Genomic DNA, 19036 nt, shown 5'->3' with positions numbered 1-19036 from the left:
TTAGACACTACAAGAAACATCTTGTTCTCCTGATTCTTTTCATAACAAAGCACACAAGAGGACAGCAAAAGGAGAGACTGTGTGCCATGCCCAAGGACACAATGTTGAGTTAACTGACAAAATCCAGTGCCAAGTAGCCATGCTTCGAGTGTCAACTATGTGTTAGATAAGTAGGGGGTTTTTCACTACATAAACAAACAAACATCTCAGCTGCTTGAAGAGCACTTGGCAGGAGCACCAATCTAATGACAGAGGAAGTATTTTAAACTGCCGGTTATTCATGACAAGAGGCAGCTCTAGACTTTACAAGCCTGCTGTTGTAGCCAGTCACTGATCCAGAGAAGCGTTGTATCAATACTAAACCCATGGCCAGGGTGCAGCTCCAAGAGAGGCAGCTCTGCCAGCAAACCTGGCGTCAGACCTCCCCAGCTACTTATCCCCCACCTCTGCCACAACTCATCACCTCCTCCTCAGGTCTGTGACAAAGCTGCTTTGGGTCAGGGCTGCAAATCACATCACTGAGGTGAAATGCCTAAAAAGCAGTATTATTGTATTATTTTAACCCAGATCAGTTTATCAAGCCTCCTGAGAGCATGGTCCCACCAACAGAGGTATCTGCAACACCAGGGCACCAGCAAGCCCCGGGGGGGCTGGCTATTACTTTCCCTTGGTTAGCTACCAACGGCTGCAAGTCATCAAAACGCACATTTCTGAGGCTGGGACAGCAGCTCTCTTCTTTCAGACACATTAAGCAGAGGCAGCCCTACTGCCAGCAGTCCTGGTGGATTAGTGGTTCACTTTGCTTTTGGTGCCACTATGAGCACACAGGATGCCAAAAAATACTATAGATTTCAGGTTGTTTCTGTAAACATCTGAAAACACAAATGCTTTCAGCCATGCTGGGCAAGATACCATTGAGATCACCTCGCTGATACCATCATCAGTGCTCAGATTTAATTTATAGGTTTGACCATAAAGTTTGCAATATTGCCTGTTTCTGTATATACAGACAGTAGGTAATTATGGGAGATCAGCAGCTTGCACAGATGAAAAGGACTTGCAGAAGCATGCAGCTTTGGATCGGTCAGATGGATATATATGACTCTTCATTAGTAAGAAACAAGACAGACACTGCAGAAATTCAGTGAGCCCCAGTACCTTCGTCAGCTGCTGCTCGGAGGGAAAGCCCAAACCAAACACAGTATTTGCTCTGCTGTCCGCCCACTGGCCGAACTTCTGCGACGTTTTAGTGAAGGTCATGTTTGGTGTGATTGTGCTGTTTATGATCACCTGTTTAAAAACAGATCAGAAAAAAAATTAAAAGTAGAAGCCACATCGGAAATGCATATCCTAGCAACGATATCATCCAAAGCAATTAGCAATCTAAATTGGGAAATTGCTATATTCAGAAGACTTTCTCCCAAAACAAAACAGTTTCTATCTTGTCTTACTTCACGCAGTTAATTGTGATGTTTTGTCTTCTTTTTCCAAAGCACTATCACAGTCCTGCAGTTAAACATCGCTGCAGGAACGTCACTGAACTCAAAGCAATGGCAGGGACAGGAGCTATAAAACTACCCTGGCAGAAATGCAGATGCAAAAGTCTCTTTTTTCAGCGTCACAAAGGCACAGAGCTACTCCCACCGCCCTGCCAGGCACCCAGCATGGCCCCAGGCCTGCAAGCAGGGTGTCCACCAGCAACACCTGCCCTCAGACTGGAAGAGCAAATAAATATCTCTGCATTTCTCCATTTGGCTTCAAGCCTCCACAAGCACAATGCCAGAGACACATCAGAAATTAAAAAAAAAACCCAAAACAACAAAACAAAACAAAAAAGACAGGGAGAAACTGATAGCTTAATAGTGAGTTTAATTTAGGAGGGTGGTGAAGTGCATCACCAACAATGGACATGCAGTATTAAATGTGGGCCTTAGGACAAATATTCTGTCACTTTACAAAACTTAACTAATAATCTGCTTCACTACCAGCAACCTTGAAAGCAACAGTGGTTCCTGTAATTAAAGAAATAGCCAACATGAGGAAGGCTGCTGGGATGAGGTCTCTAAGGAACTCAGTGGAACAAGCATAAAATGTGATCTTGCAAAAACGAATTAGATATATGTCAGTTCATTATCAAAAATCTTAACTTTATTTTCAAGATACATCATTATATGAGTCTCTAGACTCCTTCCCGTGGAAATTAATTCATGTACAATGTTCTTTCTGCTAACAGAATAGGAGCTTTCTTTAGTAATGTGTACCATCATTTCCAATATGCAAATTATGCAGTAATTAAGCCAAATCTGTGGGACAGTTTAATTAACATGATCAGGAAGTATCCTGGCAACATCATTTACTATGTATTCCAAGCAGGTTTTTTTTTCCCCTAAGGTATCATTTACATTTAGCAAAAAGTGTGAATTAAATTTAGCAGAGAAAGATCTTTACTTGCCTCCGTCCCCTCCCTAACTTCTGACCTCTGTGCTGATGCTTTTATTTGCTTTCTTAGAAACTGCTCAACTTCAGTGGCTCCCCCTTTTTGCATCATCACTTTCAAGTAAACATACAATTTTCTGCCATTTCCTACCACTGAAAGTTTCACCAAGAGGATCAAACCTGAGGAAGGTCAGGTGGCTGTCACCTCTGAAATTGTTTTTTGCACAGAATAAACAGGGCAAGAAAGCAGGAGAGGTGACTGCAACCAGTGCTGGCCAACACACACCACAAAGACATCAGCTTGAGGGTCAAAACAACTTTTTGAACGGCCAGTTGACAGGCAGAGGTATAAGTAAAGCTGTCCAGATGCACTCTCCTCCCGCTAAGTCACACAACGGAAACGCAGCCAATAAAAAAGTCTAAGTGAGATTTCAGAGATTTAAACTAAAAGAAAATAAAAGATTTTATGTAGAGTTTTGACAATTCAAAGGGAGTATGACAATATGAGGATTGCATGATACAGAGAGTCACAAGAACAGGAGAAAAAGCTACCACCAACCCAGAAAAATCAGGATGCTTTCCAAAAACTTTAAGGAAAGTGCTATATGTATATTTCTTCTTTAAAGATCTTACATCAGACAGATGAACTACTTACAAATGTTTAGCTTCTCAAGTTACAGAGTTTATTTTAGAAGCTATGAAATACCCAGAAATTTCAAGTGATAAAAAGTATTACTTCAGTCATACTGTGCCTATCAAATTGGATATCTGTGGGGAAAAACTAATAAAATGACCCATTTTATTGAAAGGCTAAAGCTTCACTCTCTGGAAGCACACTCAGAGAAGAATAGAATTCTTCCATACCTCCTACAATAATCATTGAGTAAATACAAATATATTAAATAAACACACCAAAGATATCTTTTAGACCACAGTCCAATACTATCAAAGAGGTGATAAAGGAATAATGAAGCCTGCAAACTGTAAATCAAAAAACAACTTTCTAAGCGATGAAATCATTGTAATTAGCTTAGCACCTTAGAGGTTAATTTTTTCTGTAGCCAGTGCAGAATCCAAGAAAAGGTTGTGGTGATCACACACCTTCAAGAAACTGACAGTTCATCTGTTAAATTTATAATAAACTGCGATTAGTGAAACTGCCTGGAAGCCATCTCTACCTTTTTTTTTCCCCCCTTAAATCCCGCTCTGTCAGTCACACAGTTCAGAAACGCTGCATTCCTACAGAGAAGTGAAAATCTAAGTAGAAGCTTAGGAGATTAAATCAGAGCTCATAGAAACCACTCAGAAGAACTGGATGCTGCGGGCACATCACACTTATCCACCTGGTGTTCCTCCCCAGCCTCAGCCCATCGCCCCGCCCTGCTCACTGGAAGATGCCACAACACAAAACTTCCAGAGCATTAGCCTGTACATTCGCTTCCCATGCAAATCTGGTCACCTCTTCACAGCAGAGACACTACATTGGCCAGGGATCAATCACGTTAGTTGTGTTTAGGAGAAAGAAAGGGCGTTATGATTTCAAAGAATGATGGAAAGCAAGGCTTGCAAACACTTCTGCCAGGTAATCCAGCCTATCGCCCCTCCCAAAGCTGGCTCATCCTTGGCTACATGAGACCAGAAGGAAAATACTCCCCACCACTCCTCCATCTCCCAGGCAGAAGGTCTCCAGCTGGGGCAGAAGGCAGGGGAAGCATTTGTGGGTACCACAACATGAATGTTCAATGAAACCAGGAAAATTTTATTTTTTGATGAAAGGATGAGACAGAATTTTCAAGTTTCAAAGGAAGAAGGAGGTGAGAAGAAGCACGCAGAAGAAAAAGGACATATTTGAAAGGTGCTGTGGGCAGGATGAGCCTGCGGGCTCTTTTCCACCCCTAACTGCAATCCAGTATTATAATTCTATAGGAAAAGCCCACTCATCAATTCAAATGAGCTCTGACGAAATCACTTTGCATTTGGTTCTCATTCACATAATACACACACAGTGCAATTCCGTCTGCATCAGAAAACGGAATAAACTTGCAGACTTTCATCCAGGATAATCGATTCAACAGACAAACTAGTCTCTAATCAAATGCAATCAGTCCCTGAAGTGGTTAAAGAGTTCTCCCTAAAGACAAAGGCAAAACGGAGCATAATATAATAAGCACCTTACAGAATAATAAACTAATTCATCACACTGACTGTCTACATGTGGTTAAAAAAATAAAATTCTGCCTTTGCTCTCATCTACATGCAAGCGTATCAGATGGAGAACATTCCTGATACATCCACATACGCCAAACAAAATCTCACACTAATTTCACTTCCTTTGGGAGAAAAACAATCCTGACAGATCTAAATTTTTATTTAAAGATAACACAGAAGAACGTTCACAGTACAAGACAGCGCTGTATCAACCAGAAACGACTCCAGACATCTAGAGACACACCAGGTATATTCATCAGATAAGAGTGAACGCAAATAAGCTGGTGCAGAGCAAACATTCATGGGCTGTAACACACCCATCCCACTGCCTTCCCACGGAAAAAGTGCCAAATCAAACAGGGAGAGGTCACAACATGACCTGAGTGCGTAGAAGTAAAAAAAACCATACTGGCATCTCAGGTCACTTGTAACATACAAGCACTGCCCATATATACAGCTGCCACTTATTTTAGGAGATGATTCGAGTGTTTAAAGTGTTCCCCTCCCAAAACTCCCTGTACCACAACACTACACTAAATGGGAAAAGCCAATGTGGCTCCAGAAAATCCATCTTCCCAAGTCACCATTTCAGTAACCTAAGGTGAGCGTGCGTGAGGGCTGGCTGGAGCACAGAGGGAGCAGAGCTGGAGCAGCACATGGGGGTTTGCCAGCGTGGCTCACATCGTACGCTCTGGCTGCATCAGCCCTGGCTTGCCTTTTTTGCAAGAAGGAAAAGCAGAGAAGAGAGTAAGCTCAGCTCCAAGGGGAGGAGAGCAGCAATCGTAGTGGGCACTTGGCAGAGCCACTGGCAGAGCCCAAGGAGGGGGCCAATGCACCAGCAGGAACTGGCCAGGATGTGTACTCTGAGGACACCCACCAAAGGGGATGATGCAGCCAGCCCTGTCAAAGCTTCTCTACCTGGGAAAAGACTGAAATAACAGCTATGAGACAATGTATTTTGGAATTGCATTAAATGAAATCAGAAAAGGGCCCCTTTTTCTGGGACAAGCCTGTCAGATTAGGAATTATTCTGGAATTTTCCCTTTAAATTCACACCACCTGTTACTCTGAAGCAACTTTACCTCCAGAAAAGCCCCAAGGCTCAAGGCCATAGGATGTACTCATTAAGAAGTCACTACATTAAAACCTCCCCATTTCTTTTTCACACCTCTGAATATGTGCTTTCCAGTTTGAAGTCCTTGTGAAATTTAATTTCCTCAACCCACCAGGCTGCTAATCTTCAGTAAAGATGTATCCCAGTCTTAAAACAGAATTGACGAGGGAAAGAAGCTGCTAATCCTCTGGGCACAGCTATCACAGGCTCAGCAGGTTCTTCCAGCTCATCAATTCAATGTGGATCAGAAGAGCTTGTGACACTGGATGTCTCCTGGAGATGAGGAGACTGGGATGGCTTTGCAGAGAAATTCTCCCTCTATCCCAAATGTTCAGCAGCTCCCTCATGGAATCAGCCCACCTATGTTTCCATGATTTGCACTATCTCTGCTGACAGCTTCTAGGCTTACATGCAACATCTTTTCTCCAATATGTCACTGGTGCTAAACTGATCATCTAATTTCTAGTCCTACACATACATGTTGTTAATCAAGACAGTGCTATTAAAGGGAAAAAGAGAGTCCTTTGTTGAGGCCACCTAACAGAGTAGAGCAGGAGCAGCACAAAAACACACTCACAGCGGTGTAAGAACTTGGGGATGAAAGCAAGAACAGCCTTTGGCCAAAACAGTGAACCTGTAATGCAGGAGGAATAATTACAGTTGTTTCACAAAACAGGGCCAGCAGATGTCATCAAATATTTCTCCCCACCCTTTCTGCTAAGTCTTTAAAGAAGGTCCTTAAAAAAAAAAAAAAAAAAAAAAAGCCTGGGAAAATGGAAAGTAGCAATGGCACTTGTTCTAGCATTGCTTCACCTGCTGCACCTGACACGTACGCGGTGCTTTACCCGGGACAGGCTGGGGTATGGATTAATTAGATTGGAAGCACTGCAAACATATGTTAAGAAGAGCACGGAGTGTCTCTGTTTTGCTGCTCCTCCTGCTCCACTTCATCGTTTGTGCATGAGCAGGGGTTCCAGAGCACAAGGTAGGCAACAGTTGGCAAGGACATCTACTGCCAGACTCTTGCTCCAGGTATCCATCATTTCATCCCTCCAAGGCCAGGAAGCCCGGCCAGCCACTGCTTTTCAAGAATTACTGTTCTACATAGTTAACCAGGACATTAGTTATTTCACCCATCGATGGACTCCAAAAGCTTCCATAGCTACCTCCTGTATTTCTGCGGGAGGCAGGAGAGGAAGGGGAATCGCAGTGATTCATCCGCTCTCTGCAGAGAGGAAGATGCCAGGACGCCTTGCAAGCTGCAGAGGACTTGCTGCAGTCCAAAGTATCTACTTCCCAACCTGAGCTCCCTCTGCGGAGAGAAGATTCACCTTGTATGGGTGCTGTTGCTGCTTCCTTCGTGGGGAAAAGGGCCATTTCTACAGCTGCACACAGCTTTTTTTCCCTTTCATCACCAGGATAATTCAATGAATGATGAGGTTCATTTTTAACCCGAAAAGCCAACAAATCAAAAAGAAACCATACAGCTCTTGTCCTCCTTCATGAAAAGAGATGTAAAAATAGCCCCTCCCTCTCCAATAAAAAGACTAATAACTGTTTTTCCTCTGGTAAAATATTTCTGTTGTAAAGCCCTCACTGAGAACCTGTCTAAATGCAACAAAAGTGGGTTCATGATTATGTGAATTCTATTAAGTAAATCTCCTGCTACACCTACTCCATTGCGCTCTTTTTCTTCCCAAAGTAATTAACATCTCTGCAGAGCTGGCTTCCCACGTCCTCCACCCAGTCTAAATCTCTAAAATCTCCTATTTTTGCTTTGACATCTGACTAGAATTTTTTTTCCTTTTAGGCACAGCACACACATCCACCCACCCACATGATTCAAAGCACCAGCAGCTGTTTCATGAAGAAAAGCTACAGCAAGGATTTTCAAACCCTCTATGCTGGAACAAATTGTTACCCAGGAATTTCATGCAACTTTTTATAAAATATATAAACAAAAATACTTGTGTGTTATTTTCACATGAGAAATAATACTTCTAACTTATCAGAGACAGGGAGAAGAATACAGTGGAGACTATTTTTTCCTAAAATTGAGGTGAGGGAGAAGGTTGTATTACCTACAATTAGATACAATTAAAAAATAAATTTGTTATACCACATTCATACTTTGGAGGATTTAATAAAAATAGAGAGTCTTTGTGTAGAGTATAACCACATCCCTGTATGAATCATTTAAGCACTGATAGTTTTCTGCATCCTTCAAGTTGCATGACGACAGCTTCACTTAAGCCTGAAGGTGCCATTGCAGAGGTCAGAAATGGCACAGCCACGTGGCATCATTAAAGACTCCTCTACTCTTTAACAACCTACACACCCCAGTGAGCAGTCAGAAATGGGATAGCTTACTGCTTCCTCTCTCTGAAGTCTGGAAATCTGTCCCATGGCTGAAGAATGGCCAAGGGCAGGCAAATTAATTTTAGGAGATGATAGGATCTACTTGGCATCTTCTAAAGCACCTAGAAGTGGTCACCATTAGATGACAGTCAGGTGCAATCAGGGGCAGTATATTAACATAAGTGGAAACACAAGGTATCTATGAGATAATATAAAATACTAATCATTCTGCGTCCTCAGAAATGCCTCGCCCCTTATTTTGCTGTTAGAAAATAAAGCTAGATGGAATTTAGCTGGGGCTCATGATCATCATGTTCACTCCTCAGGGACTTGAGACTTCAGCTTGGGACTTCAGCTAGTATTTAGTGGCTGACAGTCATTTATACTATTCCTCATTTTCCATCTAAGAACCACAGTGCCATTGGATGCGACTTCACAATCCAGAATCAAGAAAGAAGCGATATTTGGGGGTTTTTTTGTAAAACTAAGAAAATATTGCCTTGAATTACATTTGCTGCTCAAATTTTAAGAATATACAATGCAGTGTAGTTTATTTATAAACTCCATCTGGCCTGACTTGATTAGCATGTCTGATACATTAACTCTCTGAATAGGGATTCCCAAGTATCAGATACCTCTGGCACTACAGCAGGGTGGGAGAAGAAAACAAATAATCGATGTAGCAGTTTCATTGGACAAGCAATCCTTACAGTTTCATGAAGCACAGCTTATAGGAATTATTCTTTATTACTTTCAGTAATTGAACTTAAAAAAAAAAGAGGGAGTAAAAATCCTAGATTGGAAAACCACCAGCTAACCAGTGCTCCATTTACTGCAATTCTTGTTGGAAGTCCCTAATACACTAGGAGGAGGCTGTGGAAAGCTTGAGGGGACAGAGCTTGTGCTCAGCTCACCTTTGGGCACAATGTTCCTCAGCCCCCTTATAATTTCTTTTGGAAGAAAAAGGCAACACAATGCAAAACCTGCAAGCAAGCTGAGCACCAGTGTGCTCACTGGAGTCTGGTGAGCAGGCACAGAAGTTTTTACCATCTTTAAATTTGTCTTTTTCAGTCCCATCCCACAGGTTTTGCTTTGAGCAACTGACGAAACAAAAAGCAGGAGAGAAAGCATCTGTAAATTGTACTACATTGTGCCTGTGTTAATGATGTTACTAAAACTCTTGAATTTATCCTCAATTTTCACCTAGCTACAGGCATAGGTTATTTTCACAAAAAATTTGCTACAGATCCTTCAAAGGCCTTGCTAAGTTCAAGGACCATGACCCGAAGCATGCATCCTTTGCTTAATTCCAGGTTTCTTTACAATAACATCATATGGTTTAACTAACCCCTCTGGCAAGTTCGGATGCTACATTCATACTCAAGTCTGGTGATCAGAAACAACTCTGTCTGAAGCAGTTATGTCCTGAAACACTTTGTTTTACAGCACTTTTCCGAGGAATTTTATGGAGAGGTTTTAAAACCAGAAAACCTACTCAGACCGAAGTGTCCCCACTCGCGGGTGACCGATGCAGCAAGAAATCCTCTAGCATGAATTTTTATCTTTTCCTTTTTTTTTCTTCTCCTCTTTTTCAAGCGTAACAAATTGTGTTTCTGAAAAGGTTTCTGCAACACTGATCTCCTTTCATTCAGTTGTGTGTGGTCTTTCCACCGAGCCAGTGACACATGCAGGCACTGTACATACAAGCGGAAAAATGAGCCAGATAGGATCACACAGCGGCAGATGTGCTTCTGTTCTTCTGTCAAGGATACAGCTGTTGCCAGCACTTTGTTATCTTTTCTCCTAAGCTTACTAACTGGCTTCTGAAGGATTTACTTCCAGAAATAATCCAGACAATGAACAGAGGATTTTTCACATTTCAAAGTTAATAACTTAGAAAGAGATTAATATAGAAATATTTAAGTGATAGGAGTTCTACAGCTCCAGACTTTTTTTTTTAAACCAAAACACATCTACAGCAGATGATCTGCTGTTCTGGTTGACGCAGTTTCAAGGGACCCACCAAATTTCCTGGTATTTACTTTGCTCCATTTCTCTTTCACTTGTAAACCCAGGTCTTGTTTGTGCAAACATTTTTAATTTTTCTTTCCATTCCCAACTCATCTCTGCTGGTGTAAGCAATTCTGAAGTTACCATTGCAGTTAAGCCTAACAGCATTTATTTTAATCCTCTAAACACTCAAGGACCTGTCTACACAAGTGCAGCCAATGTCACTATAGTTCTACCTATCTAACCAGTCTTGGCAACTGCTGAAAATTCTCCTGCAGACACAACTCCAGGCAATGTACAATTCTCCCAATTATTAAATTCTGCACCTCCTCTCAGCCTGAGTTTCTGAATACCTGATATCACCTCAAGCAAATAAAGGATGATGCAAGTGAGTAGTCTCATCCTTGGCTGACAGCTCGGCTCCTCCTTTATGCTGCATTTCTACAACACCAAATTTCAAATAAAATGTTCTCAAGTTATTTTAACAACTAAGAGAAACAAAAACTCAAGTAACTTTAGTCAAGCTGAGTACACCACAAACATAGACAACATAAATATTTTAAGATCATCAGGGACTCTTACTTTCCTTAATTTTATTCACTCTTATTTCAAAGATGTCTTTGAGAAGAATGTGAAGCCTTGGTCTATGTAGCAGAAGGATCCTGTGCACACCTCAATGTGTTGAGCCCACATAGATACCGATCCTCATTCTAGAACATGCATTTCAATTTCTATTTGTATCTGTCCTGCTTCAATTCCCATTAACCCCAACATTCACATTTCTCTTTGATACTGCACATGCTGAATGATTTACGTCTCCACAGGACCCCTTTGGAGCATAACATGTTGGGGATACCCTGCACCTTGGAGGTGTTCAACCCACCACCCCATGCAGACACCCTCCTGCCACTACACCCACACCCCAGCCTCCACCACAGCAGCAACCTCTGCCTGGACAGCACCAGCATCACCCTCTGATGGCAAGTTCTCCCTAAATTGAGAGTCTCCTCCAAATCATTCAAAATGATTCTAAAAATCTGGAAGTTGCATTCACCACAACGCTAACATCTTTAATGAAATCAGGAAATAGCTATTAAAACCAGCACAGCAAAAATATAAATTATTTACTGCAAGTTGTTTCACTGTCTGAGTGAGAGAGACTGGTTCCAGCTTAGGTTAGACTGGTGTGCTCTGACTCAGGGCAGGACAGATGTTCTCCTGCTGTTAATCTGTTCATCACACAAAATGAAGGAGAACTCCGTTACGAAAGGAGCAGCTGCCTCTCGGAGAGCAGCCTGATCCAGCTTCATTATTTACAGCAACGACAAGCCCAAAAGGAACTGCAAAAAGCCACTAGAGACTCTTCAGGAATCTTCTGCAAAGTACTTTGTTTAGCACAATTGGTACTAGAATATGTTTCCAGCAGACAAGCATCATTCTCGAGCACAGGCTTGGAAATCTGAAACAGGAAAAGTCTAAACTGCAGCTGCCTTATGATGATGAGAGTGGATTAAATGGCATTAAATTATTTTAAAAGCTCTAATATGGATTCACATTAGTTTAGTATACAGATATTATTATTGTTGCTCTGCCTCAACAGTAAAGTTCTTATCTATTATATTACATATATATAAAGATCATAAAACCACAACTAATGTTTTTACTTAATAGTCATTGCACTAGCATAAAAGCAATGAGATGTTTATTATAACATACATACAAACTATGCACACTGGAAGACAGGATTATGCATTAAAATTATATTTTATACCATGTTTTTGTATTTCAAAAGATGTTCTTCTTTTTACATGGGGGGTTAATTAGTTCCATCTGTTGTAATTACTCTTTTATGGCTCCAGTATTATCTCCAGCGCCAACAATCATGTTGAAATTAGCTCCAATAGTTCATGAAGTACTTAACATACTATGATAAAGAGAAGATGAAGGCCATCAAATGTGCTCAAATTTCTCTATTACAGTAATCAGCCAGACCAGTGCTGGAAATCTCATCTTATGGCATACCAAGGTTTCTTTTGTGGACAGGTATGGCCAAGAATGCAGGAACAGTAACACGTCACACACTTGCCTTTTTGGTGAAAGGTCCTTTTCATGTTGGTTCTCAGTGTCAGAAGTCTAAGTAATATTGAGTTCATGCTCCCCCCACACCCCTGTTTTATGGCTGGTGCTCTTTCCAGAACAACCAGAAGAGAAAGGATGTCCCACCCAGCCTGGAAGAAATGGTGTGAAAGGCAAAAAGAACATGGCAGAAAAAGTCCTGAAAAAAATAAATACCCATGTGGGTCACCTAGCAGTGAAAAAAGCTTTGAGAAGCTGGAATAAAAAACATTTTCTGCCAGATTTTACCAGCAGAGGATCTCTGGAAATCATAGTTCTGCCAGTGCTGCAGTCAGTAAAATAACTGTCAGGATGAAGAGTGGGGCCTCTCGGCACTTCAGTGGGCACAGGGCAGCCAGCTTGGACCCCAGCAGCATCACACTCCTCCAGGATGCACACAGCACTCCTGACAGCGATGGCCATAAATAAAACCTCCATCCTTTTGGCAAAACATACACATATGTTCACCCACACCTTTCAAAATCACAGCATTTAATTCAGGATTTCTCCATACACATTAAAAGAAAAGGTAACACACCACTTTTAAGGTCACTTTTAATGTCCTTTTACATCCTTTTATCTTTGGCTACACAAGGCTGTAAAAAATCCTCTGATAATTTCACTACAAAGTTATTAAACCTGAAAATATAGGTAGTTAAAAAAACTTTTGATATTTTAAAAAAAAAAAGATATTGAAAAAAATATAAAACATGGGCCATCACTCCACCTAATTCACTGAGCACGGGGTCAGGCAAACACATACTGATCCTCTGAATGCCAAGAGGGAAGGCGATGTGATCGTTTCTGCAACACATTATCGCAAATCAGATCCATGGGGTCTTAGAGGCACAGTTAAATGCTGCCACACCAACGCAAGCCCCTGGCAAGGCAGGCAATGCCAGAAGCCTTTTTTAATTCAGTGCCAAAAATTTTGTAGTATTTAATTATTAATCTAACTCAACTGAGAAAGAGTTGCTATTGGTTTAATGGCTAAATTTGCGTCAATGAAAGAAAAAAAAAAGAACATAAAGAACTAGCCAGATGAAGGAATTTCATCTGTGCCACCATACCCTGCAATTTTTCTCCTGTGAAAAGAAAGGTTCTTAAATCCAAGAGTCACCTTTTGGCAAAATACTCTATGATATTTTTAACAACTATGTCTTAAAATAATTCCATTTCCATAGGCACAGAAAATTATTTGTTTTGAGTCTCTGAACACAGCACTGGAAGAATTCCGAATTTCCTTTCCGTGTGCCGAGGATGCCTGCCTCCAGTAGTGAGAACAAAAAAAGCACGGTCATAAAGAGGTGGGCAGCTATTAAATTAGGTAGCAATTAGGACTGGTACAGGAACTGAGAAAGCCAGAAATACACCAAATATTAGCAGATTTACATATCACCCCTTCTTACCTCCCTAAATATCTGCTACCCCATGCTGCTGGGGCTCTGTCCCTGCCAGCTTCATTCTGCTCTGGAAATCATACCGTCCGTTCTTGCTGCAGCACTCACTGATAGATCCCATTATAAGGGCATATATGCCACTTAATCAAACAGCCTCATCATACTATATGATGTACTGTATTCACTTTGGGGAACGTCATGTGAATACTGATTCGCAACATTTGGCCCGTATTCTTATTCCTACTAATCGCAATTTACTTCAGAAACAGACACACTGATTTTGCTTTCCCAGCACAGCAATTTTTCTGGTTCTCTCTTCAATACTTTCACACGCTTACGCCCAACTTATCTGCTGATCTCAATAGTCAAGACAATTGTTAGGTAATAAACTCTTTTAAATGATCTAGCAACTGGGAATGAGTGCCAGTTGACAATTTTTTTTTCTCTGAAACACAAACCCTTTATTTCTGTATCATGTATTTTCCAAAATTACTCTTGCAATCTATTAATCTTTTTAACCCTGATTTTAATTTTTTCTAGTCATCTGTTTAAGCACCTCACAGAGACAACTTAGTATGAGCATCTGAGATGACTCTTGCTGTGTCACTTTTCTTTGCTGCTGCTGTCTCATAATGTCTCACTTTATTGCTGGCTATTAATTTTTAAGATAGCTTTATGTTCCTTATTAACAACTTATTTCTCAAAAGATAAAAATGATGCTGTTGCAATCACAGGTTCTGTAGAAATATAACATCCAAAAATGAGGACAGAAGCTTGTTTCTGAGGGATTATATTTCTTTCTCAAATCCTATACAGAAATAAGTTTCTCATTCTTTCCCTCTTGTCTATATTGTTTGGATAACACATATTTCCAATTTATAAAAAATAAAAAAGGCCACCAACCAGGGCACTACCACGCATTATTCCAGAGGATGACAGAGGATATCAGTCCGAGTAATTTTCATGCTTTCAAACTTCCTTTTTGCCTCTAAAAGGCAGAATAATGTAGGTCACTTTTAATGAGGAGCCCTGTGTGTGGCTTTCCCCACACACTACACAGCAACTGGGCACTTACGAGTTCATGTTCTCCCTGCATCATCACTGTATTTTGTCATTTTTCAACAGGGCTGACTTTTGCCCTCAATGCTGGGCACTTTCATATGGTGAAGTCTCTTGGCTGCCTCATTAACTCTGAATCAGTGTGTGCCCTTGCATTTTACTGTATCATTTCCTCCAGCATTCAATATGCTGCAGTTTAAACAGCCTCTGGCTAGAAACATCTTAAAACATCATGATGAAATTACTTTCTTGACAACATACAAGTCAATTACAGGGTAATTAAAACATATACTAATCTATTCCCTTGTTTGGTAATGGTATCTTAGTTAAGATCATCCACTGCATACTTGTATGGTATCTGTGAAATCTTTTGCTATTAATTGTAAGCTGCTGTCCACAGCACCTGTTTTTCTCTGAAAGGCACAGGAATTACAATACCTGTTCTCTTCTAGTTTTGCAAACATGAGGAATTAAAGTGGTACAAGATGTTTCAAATTTAAGGTGTCCACTTTTCAGTGCTTGACTTCCCAGGCATTTCAATGGCTTTCTGGGAGGATTTGGAAGAAACCTGGCAGCTGGAAGGTGTATGCTCTTGCCTTGCTGCCCTACATCATATCAGACTCCTGGTTTCCAGCACAAGCCTCTTATCCCTCCGCAAGGGAAGAGTTAAACTCCCTTGACTTCACTCTGCTCCCTACCTTTACCCTACTCCCTCTCTGTCCCATTCTCCTCTTTGCTGCCACATCACACAGAATCACAGAATGTTAGGGACTGGAAGGGGCCTTGAGAGATCATCTAGTCCAACCCCCTGCCAGAGCAGGATCACCTACAGTAGGTCACACAGGAACGTGTCCAGGAAGGTTTTGAATGTCTCCAGAGAAGGAGACTCCACAACCTCTCTGGAAAGCCTGTTCTAGTGTCCTGTCCATCTTCACCATCTCCACATCTACCATCCAAGCCCTTCTGTCTTTCCTCACCGCTCAGCAAACCAGTGAGGACCCGAAGGCAGCATCCTGCTGTGCCAGGCTGCAGAGCCAAGCAACTCCCCTGCCCATCTGCCAACTGTGCTCACAAAACGAGTCCCCAGTATTTACACCTTTAGACACATGGGCTCAGTGGTTCCCTTAATCCCCCTTCACCCCACTCCTTAAACCCCCCTGCTCTCCTCTGCCCCGCAGCACTCATCCTCACCCTCCTGTGCCCTGGGGGTCTGGGGATGAGGGACAGGGACCTGCCAGAAAGGAGAAAGGGACAGGCTACGTCTGTGGGAGAAGGAGGATGGAGCTGAAGGACAGGGGACTGTAGAGGGTCCAGACTTTCAGGGACAGCAGCAGCAGCCTGAGGAAGCCATTCCTGTGAGAATCACCGGGCTGGTGGTGCATCAGAAGAGCACTAAATACTAATCAGGTTGACATTAGGCAGCCTGTCCCACGTTCTGCACTGCAGCAGAGCTAATGGGTTTCAGCAGCCCTATGCTCTCCGCATACCTGCAATTCAACACGCTGCCCAGAGCGATATGGTGAGTGCTAAAAGTAAAATACAGCTTATGCAATCAAGTAACAAACAGTGTTGAAGTGAAGTGTCCTGTATTCTTGATCACTTTAAAATATTTTTGTTACCATGTAATGTCAATATAAGGTAAAAAAACCCCCAAAAACAACAACAAAAAACCCCAACAAAATAAATCCAACAGCTGTATACAAGTTGGATTTAAATGAAATTTCTCAAGCCAATGTGCACTGTATATATTTGTTTAAAATAAACTGTTAGAACAGCCCCTTTGCAGTTCAGAGATGGATGGAGAATTGTAAGAGATACACATCCTTCATCACCAACTTCCTTCTAGGGCTAAGTCCCTTAATTTACTTGAACTTCAGCTATTTTTTTCCTTAAAACAGAGATAACTTCTGCCTGCAGTGATGCCATGATGATAATCCATCTGGTATTTGCCAACACACAGAAGACTTTATTCTAATAAGTGAGATGTACAGAAATCAGGACAACACCAACCAATCCTGTCTATATTCTTCCTCACAGCCCTGCCCAGTTTCATTTTTGGCTAGAAAAGTAGGTCAAATCACTGAAAAATAGTTGTTTGAGGGGAAAAAACAGCTTTTAACTTATCTGTATATAAACACCCTTCTTTTTCCAAATCAGTACTCTTAAAACAGACAGGCAGTGTAACTGGGGACTCTCCAGAGCAAAATGTGAAGGCAGCCTCTCAGTCTGTTCCTTAATCAGTAAAGGTTCAATACAAGAGGAATAATTCATGTGGCCAGCAATTGATTCTCGCTCAGTAAGCCCCAGGGGAGAATTTTAACCGTGGAAAGCTCACCTTCTTCTGGGACATGCTAAAATAGGGAGGTGGTTCCTTCTGAATGTCTTTTGGGCAGATTACAAAGCAAAGCTTGGATGCTCATCTTGTTCTCAGCACACACTTGCAGTTCTGGGCAGGACCTCTGGCTGTGGGCATACGCTGCCCCTGCAGCTTCCCCCTGCCACATAGAGTAATTACTTTCTTTTCATTAATTGGTCTTAATGCATGCATGCACATCCACAAATCAAGCGACCCACTGCTGCGACTGCAGCAGTTTTGGCTTGGAAGTCACGCTTGCCTGGGTTTGTAAAGCCAACAGCCCACTACCACCAGCACCAGCTTTGCCCAAGGAGGAGTATCTGTGGGGTGTACGCAAATTTTGGGGGGCTCAGCTTTCCCCAGCAAGTTGCAGGGGTTCTGTGCTCCAATTGCAAACTGGGCCAGCCACGGCAGTTAGCTGGCATTTCTGGAAGTGAACACACCGGTACAAACAGTGTAATGATGGTGATATATTAATGCTGTACCGATGTCAATGAAACATTACCATCAATTTAAGCAGGCAGTATGGCTGATTTATAAGCCAATATATAACCAAATATAGCACAGGAGATGTTTGGAAAAACAAGTATGTGGAATAGGCATGACAAATAGTAAAGCTTTACTAAGGGATGATTTCTGCGCTCTCTCTCTCCCAAGACAGTGATATTTTCCTCATCCAAGCAGGAACACAGATAAACAGGCTGTAAACTTGTCCAGTTACCCTGTGGTTTGTGCTTTGGCAGAAATGACCGATGATTTTTGTACATGAGTGAAATGTTTTAACTTATACCCCTGCCTGGGGTTTGCTATGGGAAAGCAGTCACCTTATAAGTTACATTGCAGGGACTAATCAGAGGGATAAATCCAGCATGTAACAAAAACAGTTGTCTGAGCAACCCATTCAATCCAACTGATTTGGATTCTTACAGGAAACACGTCAGCACACTATCTGGTAATGCAAAACAAAATAAGAAAAAAAGAGTGAGGGAGGGAAAGTCTTCATGCCTAATTTGTCACCTAAGGCTGATGAACACCAATGCGAAAGCTGCAGAAAATTAAGTGATAACCTGTAAACACTTCATCCAGGCAAAAGTGAATATGCAGTTGGCATTTACATTAAAAACTCTAGTCTGTTGAGTATCTGTCTCCTCATTCTCTTTAAAAATAACTTTTTTTTTTTCCACCAAAAAGGCCTCAGCCTTATCTACCCGATACCAGTGGTGGTTTTAGACACTGTGCTACAGACTCAATTTGGACACCTAAAGCTCTTGGCTCATTAAGATTGTAAAGTCAAACTAGTCAGAGATAAAATCAATTAAGTTTGGCAAAATCACTTTTAAGGCGCTTTGTGTTTTTCCAATTATCACTACAAGTGCCCATAATGGATTATATAAAAAAGTGAGTATTTATGTACTTAAGTGCTTAATGTAGCCCATCTACATCTATCTTCAGCCAGGGCTGACAGTCATGATCCTCTCTGCACAGTAAACATGCCGGGGTACCATCAGCCTCCTACCTTGGCTCCATCCACACTGATAATCCGATAGCTGTTTCTTGTGCTGTCATAGAAGTAGGAAACAGTTACAGCCTGCTTGCTTGCGGGAACCCAGTTCTTCTTCGTGCTGGGGTCAATTTGGAAGACATGGGCTCTGGTGGTGAAGATGGGCTGTTCTCTGGAATAGGGAGGGACAGGAGAAATGGATGCATGAGTCTGCGGAAGATGAAATGTCCCAGAAGCCCAGCCTTGACTAGGCACGTTGAAAGCACAAGACAGAGAATGCCTGGCAATCCCCCAAGTGAAAAGGCAGAGCAGTGACGCTGCCGAGCCACAATCGAGCCTTGGGTACCTCTCCTTGGCATCACTAAGTGACATTCAGTGCCCTAAAGTTATTGCCGTAGCCCAGGAAGAAATTGGCTTTTTCATCCCCATATTATGCTTAGTACCCACCTTTTCCTCAAAATATTTATTTCCAGGAAAGG

At 41.7% G+C, this 19036-nt stretch overlaps 1 protein-coding gene across 1 annotated transcript in view; it reads right to left on the bottom strand.

Moving 5' to 3' along the window:
• HOMER2 (homer scaffold protein 2) overlaps positions 1–18729 on the bottom strand; it is a gene marked incomplete at its 5' end in the record, with an annotated part of 34847 nt that extends 16118 nt beyond the window's left edge. Inside the window, 2 exons of the mRNA XM_010164673.2 lie at positions 1159–1290; positions 18573–18729. Coding sequence (XP_010162975.1) covers positions 1159–1290; positions 18573–18729 — 289 coding nt within the window. The remainder of the gene's footprint in view (positions 1–1158; positions 1291–18572) is intronic.
• Between the last annotated feature and the right edge of the window lie 307 nt (positions 18730–19036).

Source organism: Antrostomus carolinensis, unplaced genomic scaffold, assembly GCF_000700745.2.
Source record: "Antrostomus carolinensis isolate BGI_N321 unplaced genomic scaffold, ASM70074v2 scaffold31263, whole genome shotgun sequence".
Classification (NCBI taxonomy): Eukaryota; Metazoa; Chordata; class Aves; order Caprimulgiformes; family Caprimulgidae; genus Antrostomus; species Antrostomus carolinensis.
Note: the sequence above shows the minus strand (reverse complement) of the source record. Positions and strands in the feature narration are given on the sequence as shown.